Below are 22,770 nucleotides of genomic sequence, written 5' to 3'. Positions count from 1 at the left end.
AAAAGGAGCTCAATTATGTAACACAAAAGCCATCTCTGATCTCTGACTCAAAATTAAAATAAGGTAATTTAGAGTTAGCAATCTGGTCAGGTGATCTAAATGAAAAGAAACACAAGGATTATATTACCCAAATAGCACAGCTAGTAGAACATCCTCACTCATGTGCAGTTTGAAAATGCTTTAAAATCTGTGAACCAGTGTCATGGTTTAACCCCAGCTGGTAACTAAATCCCATACAGCTGCTTGCTTACTCCTCCCCAGTAAGATGGGAGCAAGAATTGAAAGGGTAAAACTGAGAAAACTCATGGGCTGAGTAAAGGATAGATTAAAAAGTAAAGCAAAAGCCACATACACAAACAAAACAAAGCAAGGAATTAATTCACTGCTTCCCACAGGCAGGCAGGTGTTCAGCCATCCCCAGGAAAGCTCCATCACACATAATGGTTACTTGGGAAGACAAAGGCCATCACTCTGAATGTCCCCCCTTTTTCTTTCTTCCCCCAGATTTGCATGCTAAGCATGATGTCCTATGGTATGGAATAGTCCTTTGGTCAGTTGGAGTCAGCTGTCCCACTTGTGTCCCCTCCCAATTTCCTGTGCACCTCCAGCCTACTTGCTAGTGGCGTGGGGTGTGATAAGCAGAAAAGGCCTTGATTCTGTGTAAACACTGCTCAGCAGTAATCATAGAATGATTTAGGTTGGAAGGAACCCTGAAGATCATCTAGTTCCAACCCCTGTGCAGGTACAGGGACACTTCCCACTCAACCAGGTTGCTCCAAGCCCCACTCAAGCTGGCCTTGAACATCTCCAAGGAGGGGGCATTTACAACTTCCCTAGGCAACCTGTTCCAGGGTCTCACCACCCTCACAGTAAAGCATTTCTTCCCAACATCTAATCTAAACCTACTCTTTCAGTTTTAAACCATTACCCCTCATCCTAACACTACATGCCCTTGTAAAAAGTCTGTGAATTATTTCAGGGAGAGCTCTACAATAAGATGATGGTATCTTATTTCAGTAACTCAGGCAAGTGTTAGTGAAAAATTAGCAGTACTACTTCTCTTAAAATATAACGGTACAATTAAAACATTTCTGCATTATCAACACCATTTCATGCACAAAGCATAGCCCCACATAGCATAGCTACTATGAAGAAAATTAATGCTATCCCAGCCAAAAGCAGCACAATCAATAATTTTGATTACAAGTTTATTCTGTCAAACAGCAGCAATAACTTTCAGGTGTAGCTAAACACCTTCCATTGCCTGAGTCTGCTTATTCCTTAGCATACCATTACATCCTTGGGGAAGGATAATGCAGCTGAAAAAAAAAAAAAGTCACAGCCCCTCAAAATAAATAACATCCAAAATAAATAACATCCATCCTGTTTTGGTGCGTGCTGCCAACTCTGCTTCTGTTCCTGGCTTTTCTCAGCACATTTCTAAAGCTGTGTACTTTGTTAGAAGAATCAGGAAAGTGAAAGATTCAGTCAGACATCTTCTCATGAAAAGGATCAGAATATTCCATAAATTTCAGTGCCCAATTCTGAATTAAGTATTAGTCACTCATCACTCCTCTTACCTCCATTAGAATTAGAAACTCCAACCAAAACCCAGTATGCCAGAGACAGTACAAACAAAGTCAACAGTGTAATACCATATTTACAGATCAATGAAAGCTGTGTCTCTAATGAAATGCTTATGTGCTAAATAGACAAGACAAAGTAAGTAGAAAGATACCTGTATTGCCAGCATGGAATTAAAAGTAAATGGGAGCCAGAGACTACTCATTCAACATACATTCTAGGGGTCAGCACACTTAGAAGTGATAGAATTAATAGGGTCCTAAGAAGAATGGCCCAGATATTAATTCAAATGCATTAGAGTATTTAAATTTTAGGATTAACTGCTCAGTTGCTAGCAGAGTCTAAGTATCAATAAAACCCCCCTATATAATAAATCAGAACATGAAAAGAAGCAATCAGTGTATCTGCATTGCTTACAGCTTTAAAAAGAAAAGCAGCTCTTCTTTAGCTTATCTCTGCATATCAGATTTTAAGCTAAAGAAATGCAGATCTTTTTGTGCAAAAGTTCACTTTAAACAATAGAAAACTTACGCATTTCTTCAATGACGTCGGGATCACATTCTCTGTATTTGTCTATTTCTGCCTTTAGCTGCTCTTTTTTCTGCTGAAGGGCAGCAAGTTCCTTTATTAGAGCTGCACGTTCTGCCTAAGGATTTAAAGTATGTTGGGCAATATAAAAAAAAAGCAAAAATTAAAAATCAGTAACTACTGCACAGAACATTTTTTAAACAGTAAAAATATGTAATTTAAGGCCAAAATGGACAAACAAAAGAACAATTTTTTACAACCTCTGAACTTGAGATAAACTCCAAACAGATGTCTTAATTGTTTGGCTTAAAGGTTAAATACACTTAAGAGTGCTAGTCTAGTAATTAAAGAGAGCATTACAGAAAAACCTACCACTCACACCTCCACAAATTGAAATGCTGTGTATGAACACCCTCTGAATTTATTTTTCTCCTTTTTCCCCCCACACTGTTTAAGATCAGCGGCCTCAAAAAAACATTCAGATATTTATGATGCAGCAGTCTTTTCTGGGAGAGTATACAACATCAGTCTGAAAGATTCTTTTGAGCAATGAAATCAATATGATCATCAATATGATGAACATGAGCTCTCCCATGGCCAAGACAGTACATAATTCGGATTGTAGTTACAGCCAAACAGTGACTGGCTGATATTCAGAGGACTCATGATAGGGCACTGGTAGCCTAAAAAAGCTAGATAGCACGAGTTTGTAAACCATCAGGGTTTTAGTCAATGGTAATTCCCACAGCAGCCCATCAGTCTGAGCTGGTTTGGTTGGTTTCTTTTTTTGGGGTTTTTTTCAGACTTCCATAGTCCCAGTATTTTTACAAACAGTCTGGATTCAGTACATTCTGAAAACACAGATTGAAAATGGAAAGCTTCGAGACCCTGGAGTTTGGAGGGTAACTGCTCAGAGACCCACACTGTGATCCAGACTTCTCAGGACTTCTTCCTGATGTATATAATCCTGAATCAAAATGTTGGAAGCATCAGTCAACAGGATTTCCAGGACCGACAGCTTTTTATGACTAGGGCAGGCCACATGGTGGAGAACCTCAAGTCTCAAACAGTCTGACAAGGACAACTGAGAAACCTACTTGTATTTCCCTGACGACAATCAAACCCAGATAAAACATTTTGAATTGTAAGATTTGGCACTTTCCTACAAAATTGAGTTCCATCTGAAAGCTTCTGACCGCCCTTGTTTATGCATTTATTTATTGGAGGTTTAAACCACTTTAGACTGACTATCACGAAACAAATCAGCAACTTGAAATGAAGTATTTCTAATATGCTAATTCATAAGTATGGTACACATGAAGCCTAAATATTATTTTGCAGTGTTAACAGATTCAGCATGCAAAGAACACCAAGTTTACATGGCTGCTCAGAATAGTAATTTAGAAATTTAGATTACAACTAAGACTAAAAAAACCAAGACCCGTAACACCTATGTTTGCAGTTACTAGATTTGGCAGTTGAGCAACCACTGCAAAGTTTGGTATGTATCTCTGAGTAGTTCAAGATTTAAGTCTGGAAGATTACCAGACTGCAGGCAGTCACGCACTTTCACAGCCATGGGGCAGCCAGTTGTCAATATTTTACTCATTACTGCATGATCAACTAAGGAATAATCTGTTTGGGCTTTTTTGTCCCCTTCTCATCTTCACTATTTAGAATTCTTGAAGGATTTCCAACTACGATATTAGTAGTTACAAGCCATGCATACTTGTAGCCCTGTTTCCTGGTAGGAATGCCTCCCCCCATAAAGCAACTTACAGTATCTTCACGTCCAATTTTTGATTTCTCAATGCTTTTTTGTAAAGCCTCTTTCTTCTGATTGCTTTCAGAAAACTGATAGATGAAACAAAAAAATGAAATAAACCTCTTTCTGAAATAGATATCAAACATACATACAAAATATGTATACACAGAAATACATTTAGATGAACAGGTGGACATATGTATTTATAACTTTTTTAATAAAAATAAACAACATAAATACAAAAGCACATAAGTCTGAAGCTCTGAACCACAGAAAAGAATTAGGAGGAAGCAACCTGAAGTCTAAGACATAGTCATGAGCCGATGCTGGGGGGCCCACATTTTCATTCCTGTGGTACGTAATCTTGTTATGCACTGCATGTTCAGCATGGGGCCAAAAATCCTATTTCATACCATAATCTGGCATCTCTATACAAGGGACACCACGACATAGAGCTTTTGGATTATATTATTGCTTTGGTCCTTTTCCAGCTCTTCTTATTCAACAGAAGAAGTGACAAAAGCTGTAGCAGATGCACCTGCTCAGCTGCTGATAGCAGTCTTCCCAAAATCCAGTATGCCACTGGCATGGCCCCAATCCCTTTTGCATACTGCTGAATAGAAGCCTCTCTAGCTCAAAGGCCTGTAAAGTCATGGCCCCCTTCTTCTGTGCTGCACTTGCATTGATACATTTCAGCATTCCCTTCCTTCAGGCCTGAGGCAGAAGAACATCACAGAAGTCATACCTCACAGAGCTGGTGTGAATACTCCCTGCATTTTTCCTGTTACTCCAGGAGGAATGACTCCTTATGAGAGATTCCTCTCCATTAACCTGCCACCCATCTTGAACCAGGCCCTTCCAGTTTAGTTGGAAGTTTTCCAGAGAAACTTTGGAAACCCTCAAGCTGAGCAGGATGTATAACTTGCTCCTCAGGGACAGAATACTCAGCACTAGCCAAAGTACTTTGAAATATGAAATGGGACAAGTAAGAATGCAAAAAAAAAATAATTCTAAAAAAATATACTTTGGAAAGTAGTTACTGCATTTCAAACTAACCAACACAAAACCAAAACCAAACAAACAAAAAAAAAGAAGAAACAAGCAATAGCATACTTTGCAAGTACTCCCTCTTTGGTGTAACTTTAAAATGATCTTAGGAACAGAAGTTAGAAAACTAGTATATCAGACTAATTGTGAAGGCAATGAAGGTGGCTGTCACAGCACAGGCTTAATTTCCCCAAAAACCCTCACACGAAGCCTCCACTTCTATATTCCCTTCCTCACTGAGCATCCAAGCATCTGGAAGAGCATTCCTAGACTTTTCTTGCAATCCCTGATCTTGGCAATTTAACCACATAACTTATATACCTGGGGAGCTGAAACACCACATTAACACAATGCAAACAGAGCTGTTATGGAGCTATAATCACTTCTCAATTTCTATTTAAACTCTCATTCATTCCATATTTTCAGAAGTACATATGAAACATAAATGCATGATGCTGCCAAGTCTTAGAGATTAGCCATAACAATAAAAAGAATCTCCGTACTGGTGGTCCATATAAGTTAGGACTAACCCCAACTGGAGGTCACTGGGTTTAGGGATTCCTTTTATAGCTCCATCTTTAAAAATTACTCACGCCTTCTGTATGTGTTAATGCATGTGTGAGTATACAAGACAAAAAGGTCTCCTTTCAAAAAGACTGTTTTCATTTCTCTTTATGTAGAAAACTGCACTAATGGTAAGGCATATATGATTTTGGGAAAAATATCTCCAGCTATTTGCTCACTGCTTTCAGTGCAAGTAACCACAGAAGCAGTGTGGGTTTCAGTATGTGGCTCGAAGTACACCAACATCTTAATTTTGGTGCACAGTTAAACAGCACTCTTTCTGGGCTTTCCACAAAATTAATGTAACACTAAGTATGTTAGTCCCCATGTTATGCCACACTAACTGGAAGTATGCCATTCAGAAGAAGATAAGGACTTCTGTGCAGTTTGCAGTTCCTGAAGCCCAAGGAAGACAAACACATTGTTCAGTATCTCTGAACAAAGAATTTTTCTGGAACAAAACTCAGAGAAAGCAGAGAAGCCAAGGAGCTTATCTAGGCCCATATACCACAAGTGCAAAGAATAAGCCAATGCCTTCTGCAACAGATATGCCTCAAGATGTTGCTTTCTCTGTTTTTTATTTCATGAGGTTAGGAATGTTTCTGCATTCTCTAAAATGGAAGCACAAAAAGAGCTCTCAGGAAGTTAAAATAAAATCATAAAAGCTGGTTTCCAGCTTGGAAGCATGTTTCACAGTATGGCATTTTATTATTTGCTTGGTCCTCTATACTCCACAGCATTTAATCATGAAAGATACAGTAATGACAAACACTGAGAAACAGAAATTTCTTAGATTCTGACCTACATAATACAATGCAAGGTTGCCATGCCACATGATTAGAAGATTAGAAGATCTTCCTCTGTCTAAAAGCAATTATTTATATACAATTTTATTCAAGATTTTGGCATTCTCTCACAGATTTTTGTTTCTTGGCGCTTTTTTTTTTCAATTTTGTCTTCACAGTCCAGAATTTACAAAATAAAATTGCAGGTCTTTGTCTATTATTTAGAAGTCACAGTGGGTACATTTCCATGACAACAAATAAAAGATTAGGATAAAGAGAGGAATAACAGAAGGAGGTGAGATACCGAAAAAAAACACACCTAAGACAAGGATGCAAAGGGTGAGAAACAGGTGGCCAGGGTCTGTGCAAGGAATCTATGACAATGGGAGAAGAAGGAAGGCCTGGATAAAGTCACGGGAACACAACTGAAAATAACTGTACATGAAAGAAAGGAAGACATTCAGCAAGGAGCCAGAGGAAGGATAAATACAGATGATAATACTTAATTTTGAGAAGAACAAATGGCAGATAACAGGTTATAGGGCATTAAAAGAAGAAAAAAAAAAAAGCAGAATTTGCAGGTGTTGTGTATGCATGACAGCAGAGGATCACATCTGGCCAAATGCAGTGACTTACTTCCCCACTCACCAGCTGCATAAAAGCCTGACTGCAAAGGAGAACAGTAGCAGATGTAACATTTCAATCCTTGGAGCAACCTTGGGACATTTTTCAAGGGAAATGGCAAATAATTTCTTAAGGAACATTTATCACCCTGAGAGAAATCTGACTCCTGCCAAAAGGGGTGACATTAATCTGGAGAAAAAGATACTTATTGTCTCCCTTGTATGTTTCTTTAGAGGGATGTCTGGTCTGACACATGAACCATCTTCTCCCACAAGTGTAACTGACCAGGTGTGGAAAAAAGTACAGAAAGAGATATTCTATGGTATTAGAAAGTTTCGTGTCTCCAGTCTGTCTGACTCCTCCAAAACAACACATGATTAAGCAAGATGTAAGATAGCTGAAAAATGTCATCTAAGGGAAAACTGTTCAAAGAGACAAAGTGATTAAAAGTCAAAAAGTAAAAATAAAAAAATAAAAAAAACCTCCACAATAGCATTTACAGTGTTTGCAAAACATGGTGAGAGCCTATGAGATGACAGACTAATGAAGTCACTAACTAGCATCTATAAAATAGGAGCATTGGGAACAGTTTACTTAATTTTACAGACCACTGTGGTCAATTGACTGACCACTGGCCTAGCTTTGACACTCATTCAATCCTAAGTCCCCCAAAGGGATGTTCCTTCTTACTTTGCAAAGGTCTCACAACATTTACCTGTACATTTGTGCAGCGGTTTGCATGTGTTCAGTGCTACATTCCAATGATAACCATCAGTTCCATCACAGGCCTTGGGGTCTGGTTTGCATCAAAGGACAGAGATTAGATGCAAACAGGTAATTTATAATATACAATGCATGCATTACTACTAGGGTTCCACTTTGGCAAGTCTGTGATGTACATTTGGAAGGAGAATGTTTAACTCTGACACATCAGCAGCAGGGTTAGTTCTCTTCCTTCTCAAATGCTGCTTGATGCTGTCCTAGCTCTACACAACTGGATTTTTTATTCTCCAGCAAGTTTTTTTGGTTGTATTCCTTCTGGTTTCCCATTCCTAACCACTCTAACCACCAATAACCCACCAAACATGTAGCTTGTCTCCCTAATATATTAAAGTATCTACAAGCCTGGTGTAAGCCATGCAAACACAGACCCTAGTATGTACACTGGACAAGAGTCAAACCAAAATCTCATATGCTAACCACCAAGAGCATTCACAGCTGTTATCCCACTGTCATTATGGTCTTAAAGAGAACTATCACACGCTTAAGTTTTCTTTCAGCCAAAACACTCAATCAAAAATGGCATTAAAAACTACAGCTACTGTGAGCACCACTCACTGCAGCACTACAGAAGAACCCAAGATACCCATTTTTTAAATGTTTGTAAGTTTACAAAGTTGTTTACTTTGGTTTTGGAGCTCGCTATGCTTTATTTCAGGCCAGAGGCAAGGGCTCAACTGCTTTCAACTGAAACAAAAGCAGTTCTAGAGTTTTAGGATGCCATTTGCCGTAAGTAGATGGGTATACTTCTTTCTTACGTTAAACCTAACCTACCACAGAAAAACTAAAATGGAATTGACAGAAAGTACTTCAAAGCATTCATACAGATTTTAAAGAAAGATAAAAAATTCAAAGCCAGAAAGCAGACTAATACTATAAAATGCAATGTAAAAATGCAATGATTAACAGCCAAAGAACAAGCTGAAAATATTGAAAAGAAGACCTGTTGTGTTAAAAGGCATAGACCATTACTAAAGGAAACCACTCAGCAATCACTGTTGCCTAAAACAATAAAACTTAGGAGGCAAAATAAAGCACATCTATGTGCGGATGTGCTTTCTAAAGTACTACACAAAGTGAGCATCCAACTGCTTATTTTATATGTACAGTCACAAATGCATACCTTCCAGAGCCTCTAAAGGCACAGAAGTACACTTCTAAGTTAATTGATTGTGTTTGCAGTGGAGTACTGCTGTGAACTGCAGTACTGCCACCTCTGCTCTCAGGATGCCTGCCCACCACTCATGAAATGATATTTTTGCATATAACCCATCCAGTGAACAAAACTTAGTAGGAGCAAGTTCCAGGTTCACTGGGACTTCAGTTAGGGATGCAATGTACTCATAGGGAACCACAAAGAGCAAACACACATCTATGTGAACACAACAAAAATATTGTATTTTTTTCTTTCCTTTTAACATTTGTGAAAGGAAGACAAAAGAAGCATGCCATGTCTTACCCCAGTTCATTATAAATCACTTCCGCAACAGGAAGCAGGGAATAAAGAATAAAGCAATGCAGAGTAAGAATTTTTAACTCTGAAATTGAAGAACAGACAACAAGATTTTTTTTCAACAAGAGAACACCATTAAATGGATGGGAACCAGACTGTAGAAAACGAGGAGAGACAGAGTAAAGGTCCATCAAATTTCTGTATTTAGAATTTTTTTTTCTTCTTAAATACTGCATTATGTACTGGAGAGACATTCAATACAAGGACCCTCTTCTCTGTATGCGTGCTACAAATTTTACCATAAAAAGATTACATTTAATGAAATTTTTGAGAGAGTCAGTTTAAAAACTTGGAAGAAGGCATGGAATAAATATAATTTTCTAGAGAAAAAGAAGACACCCAAACAAGTTATATTTGCTATCCAAAATGAAGAGCTGGTGCATTGACTCTTTTAAGTGAATAATACTTGTTCTAAAATATCACAATACTAATTCTGCCAGTATGCAAGTTCTAGATTGTTAGAGAAGTACTGGAGAGGTAACAAGAGAGTATTTTTTGTTCTGGATTGTAAATTATGTCAGTGGTTTAAAAAAAAATAAAAAATCAGACATTCAGGATAAGTGAAGGTTATCTCAGGGAACTAGTCAAACAAATACCTGATTCTCAAAAAAAACTGTCTGACAAAACACTATTAAAAATTCTCAGAAAAAAAAAAATCTAAAGTTAGATCTCTGCAATCATAAGCAGTATTGATCTGATTTGCTACAGTATTCATCTGGCCCCTCAGTTCAAAAAGGGCAGGGAACTGCTTGAAAGAGTCCAGCACAGAGCCACAAAGATGATGAAGGGAGTGGAACATCTCCCTGATGAGGAAAGGCTGAGGAAGCTGGGTCTCTTTAGCTTGGAGAAGAGGAGACTGAGGGGTGACCTCATTAATGTTTACAAACATGTTAAGGGCAAGTGTCTGGAGGACAGAGCCAGGCTTTTTTCAGTGATGTCCAGTGATAGGACAAGCAGCAGTGGGTGCAAACTGGAACATAGCAGATTCCATGTAAACGTCAGAAAAAACTTATTTACTGTGCGAGTCACAGAGCCCTGGAACAGGCTGCCCAGAGAGGTTGTGGAGTCTCCTTCACTGGAGACATTCGAAACGTGCCTGGATGTGTTCCTGTGTGACATGCTCTCGGTGATCCTGCTCTGGCAGGGCGGTTGGACTAGATGATCTTTCAATGTCCCTTCCAACCCCTAGGATTCTGTGATTCTGTAATACTGATTTACTTGCCACTTCCACAAACACAATCCATTTTGTGTTTCAAGATTAAATTTAGGCCTATAACTGACATATTTAGCATGCTAGCACATGACAGTGAGACTAAAATCTCACATGGTATATTAGGTATGACTCTCAGATCATCTTGAGTATGAGTCCTTCTTCCTGCAATTGCTTTTGGATAAAGAAAAGAGAACATGCAGGGTATCCAGAAGAAACAAATGAGGAATTCTCCCTCCACTGGCACCCATCCACATACAAACCGGATATTGCTAGCTGCACTTATTTGAAGATTATCAGTATATAGTAAACCCCTCTACATTAAAAGTAGCTTTTAATCCAATTATTTTCCATAACAGTTAAGTTTAAGTTTACTTAGAGAAGATGTCTTGACATGAGCTTTTGTTTTTGCTTCATTTATTTTTAACACCATTTGGTGAGTACTGGTAATGCTACAGAAAATAGCCATTCCAGGCTGATCTCCTGAATATTCAAAAGGTGAAAGAAACAGTTGTGCTGGCTGAATGAAAGAACTTAGTTTCTCTGGCTGCTTTCAGAGTTGGCAGAATTGGTGTGACCTAAGGGATAAATGGCTGTCTACTCAGATACAAATATCAAGTATGCCCAATGAACCTACAAAAAACTCAACAAAACCAAAAGCTCAAAACAACCACAAAATCTGAAATGCCTCATTTTTCAACCCTGTTTCACAAATGCAAGCAGTCTTATAAGGAAAGCTGAAAGAGTCAAAAGGCATTCCCATGAGTGACAGAACTATAAAAAATTTTATTACCTGGACATGAACGATGCTTGTTAGTGCACATGAATGTATTTACTACACCTAAAAAATCCAAGCTGGTAGTTAACAGGTCTGTTCAAGGCAGAAAGAACATTGAAAAGTATCTTCCTTTGGAAAGAAAGGGAGGAAAAAAAAAGAAAAGTTCAAAAATTTCTCAAAAGGGATTTTAAAGATTGTTATCCTAACCAGTTGGTCCGTACATTGACAATGCCATCAGGGACTGAGCACAGACAATCCAAGTTAAAACACAATGCTCATCTCATATTCCCTGAGTCAAGTCCTGCCTAAAGACTACAAAAAACAAATAAAAATGTTATTCCACAGACTTCTAAAACACCCAAATCCTACATTGAGATATTATCAGCAAAATAAAAAGCCTCAGTAAAACACGTCTATCCAGTTTCAGAGTTTTGACATCACTCTCACATATTCACTTTTTATGCCAATTTCATCATTTTAAAGTAATGCTCAGAGAGATTAGTGTCACCGCCAGTTCCTCATGCAAAGAATAGTCTTTGATGGAAATAACATGTATTCAACAATAATAAACCATTTGACAAGAAAGACCTTTCCTCTAAAGTTTCCCTGCTTCAAAATAATTTCACACGGTTTGGTTTTATTTCATCCCTTTCAGAAGAGGAAAACATTATGAAGTGAGACATACATAACTGCATACTAATATTTTTACTTCTGCATGCATGCTAGTTTTCTGAAATAAAATACACTGTATTAATTTAATGACAAGATCTTAAGGTGAAGGTCAAAGTTCAAGTTAAATAAGATTATTACTGACCATTTCCATCAAATCCAGCTTAGAAAGTACTATCACCTCCACCTTATCCCTGGCTGGAAACTCCTGGCCTTACAGCAGAGGCAAACTTACAGTGCAGCACATCTAAGCCTTTAAACTTTCTCATGGTGCTGGGTTTCTGCTGATACGCTGAACTGACACTCACCCCATGCCACCTACTGTGGAGCATGGGGAATTGTGCAAGGCTGCATCTGTGTCAGATTTCACTGGGCTCCTGGAGCAAGATCCCCACGTTTACTCTGAAATGCAAAGAAATTTGGAGTAACAGTTTCACTGCAATGTCAGAAAGGGAGACAGCAGCCAGTATGCAAGCCTATTCTAAAAGGAAAAGTAAACTGTGTGGTGGCATTACCTAAAAAATTCAGTTTCACAGAAAAGATGGTTAGAAAAAGTTAGTATTTTCCCCATATTGTATCAGAATGAATGTATAATATACACTACTAGGACACTGTAACAATGCATCCTTTTCAATGTAGTAGGATTCTTTCTTCAAACCTACTTTATAATCTCTGTAGCCCCTCCAGAGCCAGCTTTCTAAAAAATAATTCCTCTTAAATCATACCAGTTTTAGCTGATGCTCAACAAGAAGGCAGGAAAACCTACACTTCACAGTTGTCATCAGTCTAGTTACTTACTAACACCTAGTAAAAGGAAAAGCATGAAATTCAACTAATGAACACCAAATTATGAGGTTGCTTAATTCTAACAAAGCCTCCAGAGCACTGTATTTTTAGAAGTCTGCCATGACAGCACTAACTAAGCATACCCTCCAGGGCTTTGTAGCATGCCATTAAACATAATTCCAGAAGTCTCTAGTAAATTACAACATTAGAAGAGTATTCTCTGCTGGACATTTCAGGACTTACTATGTCCAGAATGATTTCAAGACAAACATTTTTAAAATGCAAGATGCAGAGAGATAACAAAAGCCCTGGACTGCTTCAAATAAAACTTTATTAGCATCTTCCAGGAGAGTGATCCAGGGAATAAGTTTTACAGGATCAATGAACAAATACATATAGATCTAATCCACATATTCTCAATGTTTAAATGATGCAAATTCTCAGCTGCTTGTGTTTAGGATACTTCTTACTGTTACAACTTCCACTGCATGGTATGAAGTTAGCTGGTCATACCATACCAGCGTCACTGTTGGCCATTTCTTTACGTGTCTAGTAATTTATTTAAAAGAAAATACACTTTTGTGAAAAGCTTCAAGCTGAAGATAGGGAGGGGTCACTAATGGTCTCTGTTGGGAGAGTCATCACTAAAGATTAAAAAAAAAAAAAAAAGGCAAGCCAGAAGGGAATGGAATCACCCAGCAGATTGGGGCTGCAGACTATCAAAACAGCCAGGCCAATCCAAGGAAGACCAAATAAGTAAAATAGAAAGCTAATGAGATGTCAAACATCAGGGAAAAAGGGAGGCCCAGTCTGGACATGGGAAGACTGCCATAACTGCTCAGTCAACATTTTGGGATCCTGCCTACATAATGAGAATTAAAAGAGAGAACACTTCAGCAATTACACTTTATTTTTCCTGGAAGGGACAACTAACTATTTTTTCTGCAATCTAATGAAATTGTAAGCATATATATTAGAGGAAAAAGTCCAAATAAACAATTCCTAACACGCAATGCCATGCTTAATGGAAGAAAAAAACAATTATCAGAAACCCTCCCCAAGTCTGTTTCTGACATGTATCTTGAAGCCAGGACAGGGAGAAGCATAAAAAGGCCATCTTGTATCTTGCTCTAAAGATTCTGTTTAATCTTTGTTGCAATACAAGGTGACACCATCCTGCTCTCAGCCTCAGAAAGCACAGCAGCTACAACATTCTTTGCTGGTAAACTTTCTCTTGCAAAGCCTAAGAATACAAAACCCACATGAAAGCAACTTCACAATAAATAGCAATTAACAATAAAACTGTGTAATAAACTGTTTTGAACTGAACAGTGAAATGAACTGTCACAAAATCAGACTGGAAGAAAACTGGTGGTTTCTCCAAGCTACTGAATTACAGTTGCTTGCAGTACTGCCGGCAGTCACACTAACAACTGCAAGATCTTTGAAGAACTTGGTATTTCAGGCCTCTGTGAAAAATACTACACCATGCTGGGACAGTCCTCTATGACCTTATGTTTTGAGCATGTATCCCTTTTCTACTGAATTTCAGACACTCTTTGATGTCACCAAGAACTACTGAAACTGCTTCTACCTCCCTTCAGCCTTGCAGTGTGAGTACTAAACCTGCCCTGTACGACCCCAGCCAAGATCCCCTGTCACACTGGCTACGGCAGACAATGTGCCGGAGAGATGGGATGTTCCTTAGGGCTTCTGAAGGTTGTGGTTTGCAGACTCATCAACTCTTGGGTGAAAAATGTCTCACTATTACTAGTTAATTTAATTAATAATTAATAATTTTATTTTGAAGAAATGAGATGTTTACACTTAGCATAACAATACTGAAGTTTAAGGTCTTTATTAAATGAAGAAGTGTGTAAGCAGAAATATAATTTATTGATGATTTTGTTGTCTCATAGCATGCTTAAAATGAGGAGACTGGAAGTAATTAACTTTAGAACCTGACTGCCAGGAAAGCATTGATAAAGAATAAAACCACATCCTTTCACCTTTTCTATGGAAGGAAAAAACCAACCAAACAACACACTCTCACAGTAAAGCTTCCACAGTTCTCTCAAAGGTGAAGTTCCATTAAAAACTTCTCTACTTACAAACCTTGTTAAAAAGATATCTCTCAATCCATACCCCAGCTCTAGTTTCCCCATCTCATAGCTGTACTGATGTAAATATAAACCCATCTAACAAAAATGCAAGTCCCAACATCTTTTCCTTTTTCAATTCACAGCTGCATAAGCATAAGCAAGAGATGAAAAATAAGCATCTGGCAGAAAGCGTGAGCCACTAAGAGCAGCCATGCCACTGCAAAACAAATCAATACAAAATCCATAGGGACCTCCTTAGCAATTCTTACTTTGTGAGCTATCAGAGAAAATAAAGTGCAGCAAATGCTACACAAGCTAAAGATATTTGCTGTCCTTGCTTTTCAAAAAAAAGTTGTTCAAACAGTGACCCCAGTTTAGAGAGCAGCACCAAGATCCTAATCCCAATCAGATCAGCACAAGATCTGCCATATGTGTCAGTTCAGAGGTTAGTGCCCCTCTCCAAATACCTGCCCCCACAAAAGAAATTTGAAAGATAGGGGCATAGGGACAAGCTATGTCAACAAAATCTTTATTTCAAGCTTTGCGTTTTAATTGCCGTATCTCTGCACAAGGGGAATCACACTGATGACATAAAAATCCTTCCTGAAAAAACACAAATCTAGGGTATATACAACCACTGTGAGGTCTAACTTTAAACAACGAGACAAAACTGGCTCTTCCTTACAAATACTGAGACAGACCTCTTTGCTTACCAGACTCCAAGTTGGGGTGTGGCTCAATACTCACTAAAAAAAATCTGAAAAAAAAAAAATTGTTTCAAAAACAGTTTCTAAATCAGCCTCCTCATGATCACAAACTTTGTAAGATGCAGAGAGCTACAACTTTGCTAAAACACGAGGTACCAATATATGCAGGCAAAAGGTCCTATAGCAGGCCCAACTTGTCAAATGTAAGCCTCAGTGTTAGGAATTAATGGGAGAATGTGCATGATGGAGAAGCTTGTTCTGTTTCTTAACACTGTTTTCAAATGTCTCTGTTCAGCATTTGGGATCACCCCTTTCCCTCCACTACCTATCCACACCCTCAAAGATACAGTCTCCTGGTAAAAAGCTTTAATTTCAGTATGAACAGAACTGCTAAATTTCTTAATATTAGTTTTAAGAAAGGCAGCTTGATTCCGACTTTTAACTGCTGAAGAAAGAAACCAACTCAGGTAGTTAACAAGTGATCTGGATGAGAAACAGAAAGGAAATCTGTTTCTCAGCACACCACAAGCTGTATACAGTAATGATCAAAGGCAGGCAACAGAAATGGTACAATAGCTTACTTTTCTTCTCTGCTTTGCATGTTCTGACAAGAAGTTTTGTGATACTTGGTGACTAGATTTAGAAACCCTTAAGAAAACTGTGTTTGCATCAAGAATACAAACACTAAAATAGCTAATTTGAACTTACAGACAGAATCTGTTATCATCTTGTAAAAGTGTTCAGAGACTTATTCACTGAAAATGCCACCCTTCCACTGTGTCAACAGAGAAGTTATTTTCAGCTATTTAAAATGTTTATCCTTGAAATGCTGAAACATTTCCATTCTCATCATAAAAGCAAGGTAATGAATATAAGTATTTTTAAGGATGCATAGCACAGTCTAAAGAGACCTCAGATCAGTAAGCCCACATGTTAGGAGCAAAACTTGCTTTACAAATAAAGGTGTGGTAACAAAACTATTTCATTCAACTGGAACAGTTTTATATTGCAAAAATGTTTATACCCCCATAGTTTATTTCCTACACAGAAATAACCATAAAAAACTTCACAATACAATAACTCCATAATAATAATTCCATAAAAACAGATGTATTTATGTTTAATAAAGCAACAGTACATTTAAAGCAGCACAGCATGTATTTGTAGATAAGCCCTTGATACTTAGGGTGGAGCACATTACGCAGATTCTTCAAGGCACTCCAAAGAAGATACTCATCAGGGTATTCAAGAGACCTGCTTGATCAATTATCTTTAAAATTCATAATGGGACTAGGCCCAAGTGCAAAGATAATACAAATGCCTTCATTCAACTACTTAGCTATAATATGGAGCATGAGCAAAAAAAAAATAATCCAAGAGCAAATAATTTGCATTCAACAAGACAACAGCACCAGAGTGTTTGGGAACAAAGCAGGAATCTTGGCACATTCAATTGCTCAGTTGGCATTTATGTTCTGGCAGAGTAAGTAGCTCGGTCTAAAACTTGTGTGAATATATGACTAAGTTGAGTAACTTTACTAGGAAACTCAGTTAAACTGATCTCCTGCTTCAGAGAAAGGAAACTGATGTAGGAATCAGGGAACTATTACTATCAGTCAATACAATTGAATTCGAGCCTAGCCATGCCAGATGCTAACACCATGCCTGAAAGTAGTACAAGCACATCCAGCTGAATCAGTTAAGTTTTTAACGTCTGGACTAATTTGAATTCTGAAGACAAAGGCAGCAAAAGAGCAGACAAAATTATCCAGACAAACTAGTATTAACTGAGTCTCGTTGCACACAAATTACAGTTTATATCCATGACACTTTTAGGTAATCTGAGGTGCTCAGAAAGTTACTCAAAATACAGAGCAAGTCAGTGGCATAACCTGAAATTAAAAAGTCATTAATTTTGATGACCCATACAGTACCACAAGAGCTATCTCACGCAGCATTTTCCATCTCATCAAAAGCAGCTGTCTGAAAGGTTGTCAATACATGATTCCAGTTAATGATAGAAAGAACTGCAGTACTACCTCCTTACTGCCACAGACCTCTGAATGTATTACTGGATTATAAAAATGACATTAATTAGTAGATAAGGAGAAAGGAAGTGAAAGTTCTAGAAAGCCCTACTCTTGATCTTGAAAACTGCAGGAGATGCATCAGGACAGAGTACCAGTACCTTCGTCCCTCTGCCAGATCCACCCAAGCAGACATCCAAAATGCCTTCAGATGGCCATCTAGAGCACACAGGCCAGTAATGGAAACTTTGACGACAAAAGGAAATGTTGTTTAAAACAGAACAGTGGACCAAACTATTTCAGTTTAGTAATGAGTGAGATTTACAAGGAATGACAAAATAGCAAAGAGTAAGCGACAAGGTTACCTCTCAGCTGGTCACACTACACTAAGCATAAACAAGAAATTCCAGCTGAATTGATCAGGCTACTTAATCTGCTTTAGCAAGTCTTCAGATGCACAAACTGCTTTTTCAACTGATTTGGAGGAAGCATGTTTTTATAAAATTAATCCGGAGCTCTAAAGAAGTAGCTGAAGTTGACAATGCTGTATATTCACAAGACAGCAATGACAACACTAGATCTATGCCTGAAGAAAATAATGTCTATAAAAATGTTCAAATGCTACCAAAAATTTTGCATCTTTGATGAACGGCCATAATGCTACATAAACACGGGAAATGTTTGCAGTATTGTGGTGCATTTAAACCATAAAGCTAGTTTACTGATCTTATCATGTACTCCAGTCGCAAATAAACTAACAAACTTTCCCATGCCAATTAAAATAAGAAAAAGTTCCTAAAAAGTAGGAAAGAACCAGATCAATAGGACAGCAGTGTTGTAACAGAAGATGCTTTGCTCTTCTGCAGAAGATAACCAGTTTGGTCTTCTCTCCTAATAAAAGTGCAATATGGGAATACCCAAGTACTCACAAATTAAGCTAGTGATAAAAACAGACTGGAAAGCAGAATGGCCATAAGTAGGAAAGATTGCCACATTTACTTGGAATATCCATCTTAGTCCTCTCATGGCTCTTGACCACATGATGGCCTACATTATATAAAAGACACACAAAAACATATGCCGCGTAAATATTTAAAGGAAGTCCTTAAATAACGTTTTGCATCATGAATAACATGCTTTCAGCAGCAAGTAGATGAGAAGTCTTCTCAAGCTGCAACAAGAACAACCTCCAAAACTACTTTGAGGTAATAGCATAATAATGAAAAAGAATGTCATATCGTGAGTGCCAGATGATCCCTGTAGGAAAATTTATCTCTGCATGCGTGTGCCCATGCACATACACACACGAGAGAGCACGGTATGAAAAAGAATGATAGGAGGGTATGAGGAAAAAGCAAACCCATTCAGGTAATCAAGTACTTTGCTTTAAAACAGATTTACCTGAGTCTCCAGTTCTTCCAGTTTACGCTTCCTGGCATGAAGAGCTTTACTTGGAAAAGCCCAGAAATAATTGGAAGTTCCAATTCTATCAGTGTCCACCATGCCATCATCAACTAAGCTTTGCAGAATCTCTTTCACTGACATTGAGGCTAAAAAAAAGCAAAACCATCAAATTAAAATGGCATACTATCTAAACTGTGGAGAATTATGACTACCATAGCCATAAACCTACAATCATCTGTATGAATATATGACTCTAATGTCAGCCAGCTGGACAATTTCAAGAGGGTGCCATGCCTAATGCTTCACTTGAAGGAATTAACCCCTTCAAAATCAGCAGTTTATACATAAAAGCTGCTATCTATACTGTCTGCTACAAGATGCCTGTAGAACACCACTCACAAGCATCATAAAACTTACATGCACACTACAGCACAATATCAAAACAAACTCAAGAGAGGATACTTGAGAAGTTGAATTGCAAACTTAATTCTAACATGGATTAACTTTTAACTTTTTTTATTAGGAGTGTAATTACGTTTTACTTCGAAATGCTTATCAAAGCACAGAACAACAGCAGGTGCATCAAAACCATCTGTTTACAAATTCAGGAGGGACAGATTTTACTTTTGATTATATTCAGTTCCCATAGAGAAAGCCACCTTCAGCCAGAAGGATACAAAATATTTCTGAATGTAGTTGCTCATTTTCTAGCAAATGTGTGGTATAATCCACATTTTAAAAATTATACCTGTTCAACACAGCCAAATAGTTATTATTCTCAAGTGTTGTAAACTGTTGAGCTAATTAATGTTTTTAGTGTCTGACTTCCAGTTTCAAGTCTAAGGGGATTCCAGATCAGGAACATCCTGTCTTATGGAAGCTATAGGCTGGGTGCCAGCATAGGGGCATTTCCAGAGGTTAGATGCTTTTTTTCAGAGTAACTATGTTTTAATGGTTTAAAAAAACTCTGTGCTCCAGATTTTTAAATATAAAATTCCATTGCTTGTATTTGCTATTTTGCATCCTCTTCCTGCAAATTACGATTAAACACATGCATTTACAAACCAATCAGCATCACACCTCTTCAGAAACCTATGAGCGCCTCTGTCAGCTGCTGACGTAACCAAAAAACTCTGCTTTGCAATACTCACACGTGCCTGCAGTTCTTTCAACAAGTTCTCTTGCAGTGCCACAAAGATATGCTGTACAAGGACAGTGGCAACTACACAAACATTATACTTTGTCCCCTTTCCATCAATAAACACAGGAAGGAAGCAGGATGAGGAACATATAAAACAACTCAGCAACTTAAGATAATCCTCTTGGACCTAATCCTAAACCAATGGATCTCATCAGGAAAGCTTTTCAATGAAAAGACAAACCTTTTCCCTTTACAGCTGTCCAACCATTTTTCTGGGGGAAAAGCTCAACAGAACATTGACCATGTACATCTGGACTTGCATTTTAAGAAAAGCCATTACAGACACAAACATACATTTTAATTCTCTGTTCACTACCTACATACATATAATGATTTCAAAGACAGAAAATCACTGCAAATCACGCATCTCAGAGCCTGGTAAAAACCCCATCCCATGTTTTAGTGGTTAACCTGGAGTTTGCTGTGACATTTTAATAATCCCTTATTTTGGCCCTAACATGAGTGACAAACATGAGCAAACTGAGGTAGGAGTATGCTTTTGATAACACTTTTAAAGCTACAGCCATTGACCATCCTACCTTTCTAGCTATGTTTTCCATTATTATTACAGTCACGAACCTAAAATTGTCACCAGGAAAATTTCCATTGTATAATCTGTTCCAAAAATTATTAATGGCTCAAGAGAAATAACTTACTAATCCCTTTTTCTTTTGGAGCAATCTTCTCTATATCCTTCAACTGGAACACATCTTTCTGTGCAAAACATAAAAGAAACTTTAGCTTCAAATGATAGCGTCATCCAAGCCTGAGTGTTTGTTTTTTTTACACTAAATCAATGCCAACAAAAGCAAGTAAGAAATGCATTGTATGTTTATGTTTTGCTAGGGAAACAGGTCACATATCCCTCAACAGAATTAGAACATTCTGAGAATTTAGGGAAAAAAAAAACAAAACTATTATTGTAACAAGCCCTGTTCTTTTCTTTCATACCCTTTAAGTCATCATATTTTGCCTGAAACTAAGACTGCAAAACCCTTAGGGGAGACAGAGCCAAGGTTAGATTGCCAGCACCAGATGTACCACGCTGCTCAATTACTGCAATATCACAGCCATTTTTTTAATAGGTGAAACATTGTGAATTACATATGTCATCAATACAACTGTAGCTCTGTTTTTGGATCTCCAGGTTTCTTCTCCGCCATGGCCTCTTCCACATCTGCTCTCATCTTTTTTAACACTCAGATTTGTTCCTCCCATAAATGGTAAGAGAAATACTTCCTAATCTCTTGCTATCTTCTCTTACGGTAACAGACTCAAAATGAGGAGATTCGTATAGGAAGCAAATGTAGCATTTACCACCACCTCTGCTTCTTCGCGACTTGGCTCCACCAGGTGATGTGCCACTTAATCAGAAGCTACACAAATGAAGTGCTGTCCCTTTAATTCATACATCAGTGACACAGGGCATCAGTGAAATGCATAACAGGATACACAAAGTTCATCTACATCTACAGTTAAGCTCCTTTCAAGATCTATTTTTTCACTGATTTAAATGCAGGACCATGACAAGTTACTTACTGTTTCAAAAAAGATCTCCATCATGCGAGTTCTCTTCTCCTCAAAGCTCAGGCCTTTTTTCTTAGACTAGAAAAGGAAAAAAACACAAACTACCCAACACATTCAGGCATTTAAATAATTAACATCCACTCAGAATCTATTTACCATCCTTTAAAATACCTTACCATAAGTCCCAGACATTCTGATAAACTACTTCCCAAAGAATCATTACACCAAGCTAACACACCTGCAATCTATTAAACTAGTGGATCTGACCTTTCACACTACCAAATCCAGCTCAAGCCTCAATGTTTCTTGGCATAACCAAAGAGTTCCTTGTTTTACCTTACTAGATTTAAAATAGATTTATAGCAGTTCTCAGCAACTCACCCAAATGTTTAATAGCGCTTAAAAAGATAAGAAGGAATGTCTTTTGGGTTTTTTCTTTACAACTGTTTTTTATCTTGTGGTACAGTGATACACTAGTGTGAGATGTAGATCACTTAGGGTTTTTCAAGGAGATAAAGCGCATTTTGAGGTACTATGTCTTTCTTCAAAATTCCTACCCAACTTTATAATTTCAAGATCACATATTAAAACTCTGCTTCTCTCAGCAGTTGTGCGACCAAGAAGTAAATAATGATTGAAACAGAAGCAAAAGGCAGAAATTACTACTGCCAAACTGCTACCAGTAATACGAAACAGAAATATCCTCCTCTCATCATTTTCAGAGACCCTATTTTAACATGCCCCTTGTAAAATGAGGATATAAAGTATTTCACAGAGAACTGGAGTTTTATTAATAGCATTTAGCATAGCCCTCACAACAGCCCAAAAGCAGTGGCCATAAGGTGACTTGGGAATGTTTCCCCTTGCTCCACTCCCTCCTTTGCAGTCTGCAAGACCCTGCAGTGCTGTGTGCAGCTACAGGAAACTGAACTGGGGATGGAAAGAGCAAAATAGGATGTTGCCAGAAAAAGGTCTAACTTAAAAAAAAAAAAAAGAAAGCATTAATATTGGTTGCCCTTGAGTCAATGGAAGTTGGGAGCCTAATAACAAGATACTTTCAGAGAGATGACAAGGGTTTGTTTCCAAGCCCTGACAGAAAGGAGTCAATACCATTTTTTTACTTCTTAACTGCTGCTTCCTCCTTAAATAAATCCCAATAGGGCAGCATA

At 37.9% G+C, this 22,770-nt stretch overlaps 1 protein-coding gene across 2 annotated transcripts in view; it reads right to left on the bottom strand.

Annotated features, from left to right (window-relative positions):
- The window catches only part of MND1 (meiotic nuclear divisions 1 homolog (S. cerevisiae)), a 36,567-nt gene extending 14,893 nt beyond the window's left edge, over positions 1 to 21,674 (bottom strand). Inside the window, exons 1-5 of one of the 2 annotated variants that reach the window (XM_009995897.1) lie at positions 21,614 to 21,674; positions 20,731 to 20,788; positions 18,871 to 19,019; positions 3,892 to 3,966; positions 2,116 to 2,230 (exon numbers count right to left, since the gene is read on the bottom strand). In XM_009995897.1, the coding sequence (XP_009994199.1) occupies positions 2,116 to 2,230; positions 3,892 to 3,966; positions 18,871 to 19,019; positions 20,731 to 20,788; positions 21,614 to 21,637 (421 nt within the window). In that variant the 5' untranslated portion in view covers positions 21,638 to 21,674. Of the gene's footprint in view, positions 1 to 2,115; positions 2,231 to 3,891; positions 3,967 to 18,870; positions 19,020 to 20,730; positions 20,810 to 21,613 lie in introns of both variants that reach the window. The other variant, XM_009995896.1, reaches the window with a different exon arrangement.
- Between the last annotated feature and the right edge of the window lie 1,096 nt (positions 21,675 to 22,770).

The sequence above is a fragment of the Chaetura pelagica genome, unplaced genomic scaffold, assembly GCF_000747805.2.
Source record: "Chaetura pelagica isolate M959 unplaced genomic scaffold, ChaPel_1.0 scaffold142, whole genome shotgun sequence".
Classification (NCBI taxonomy): Eukaryota; Metazoa; Chordata; class Aves; order Apodiformes; family Apodidae; genus Chaetura; species Chaetura pelagica.
This window is presented reverse-complemented; position numbering and strand designations above follow the sequence as displayed.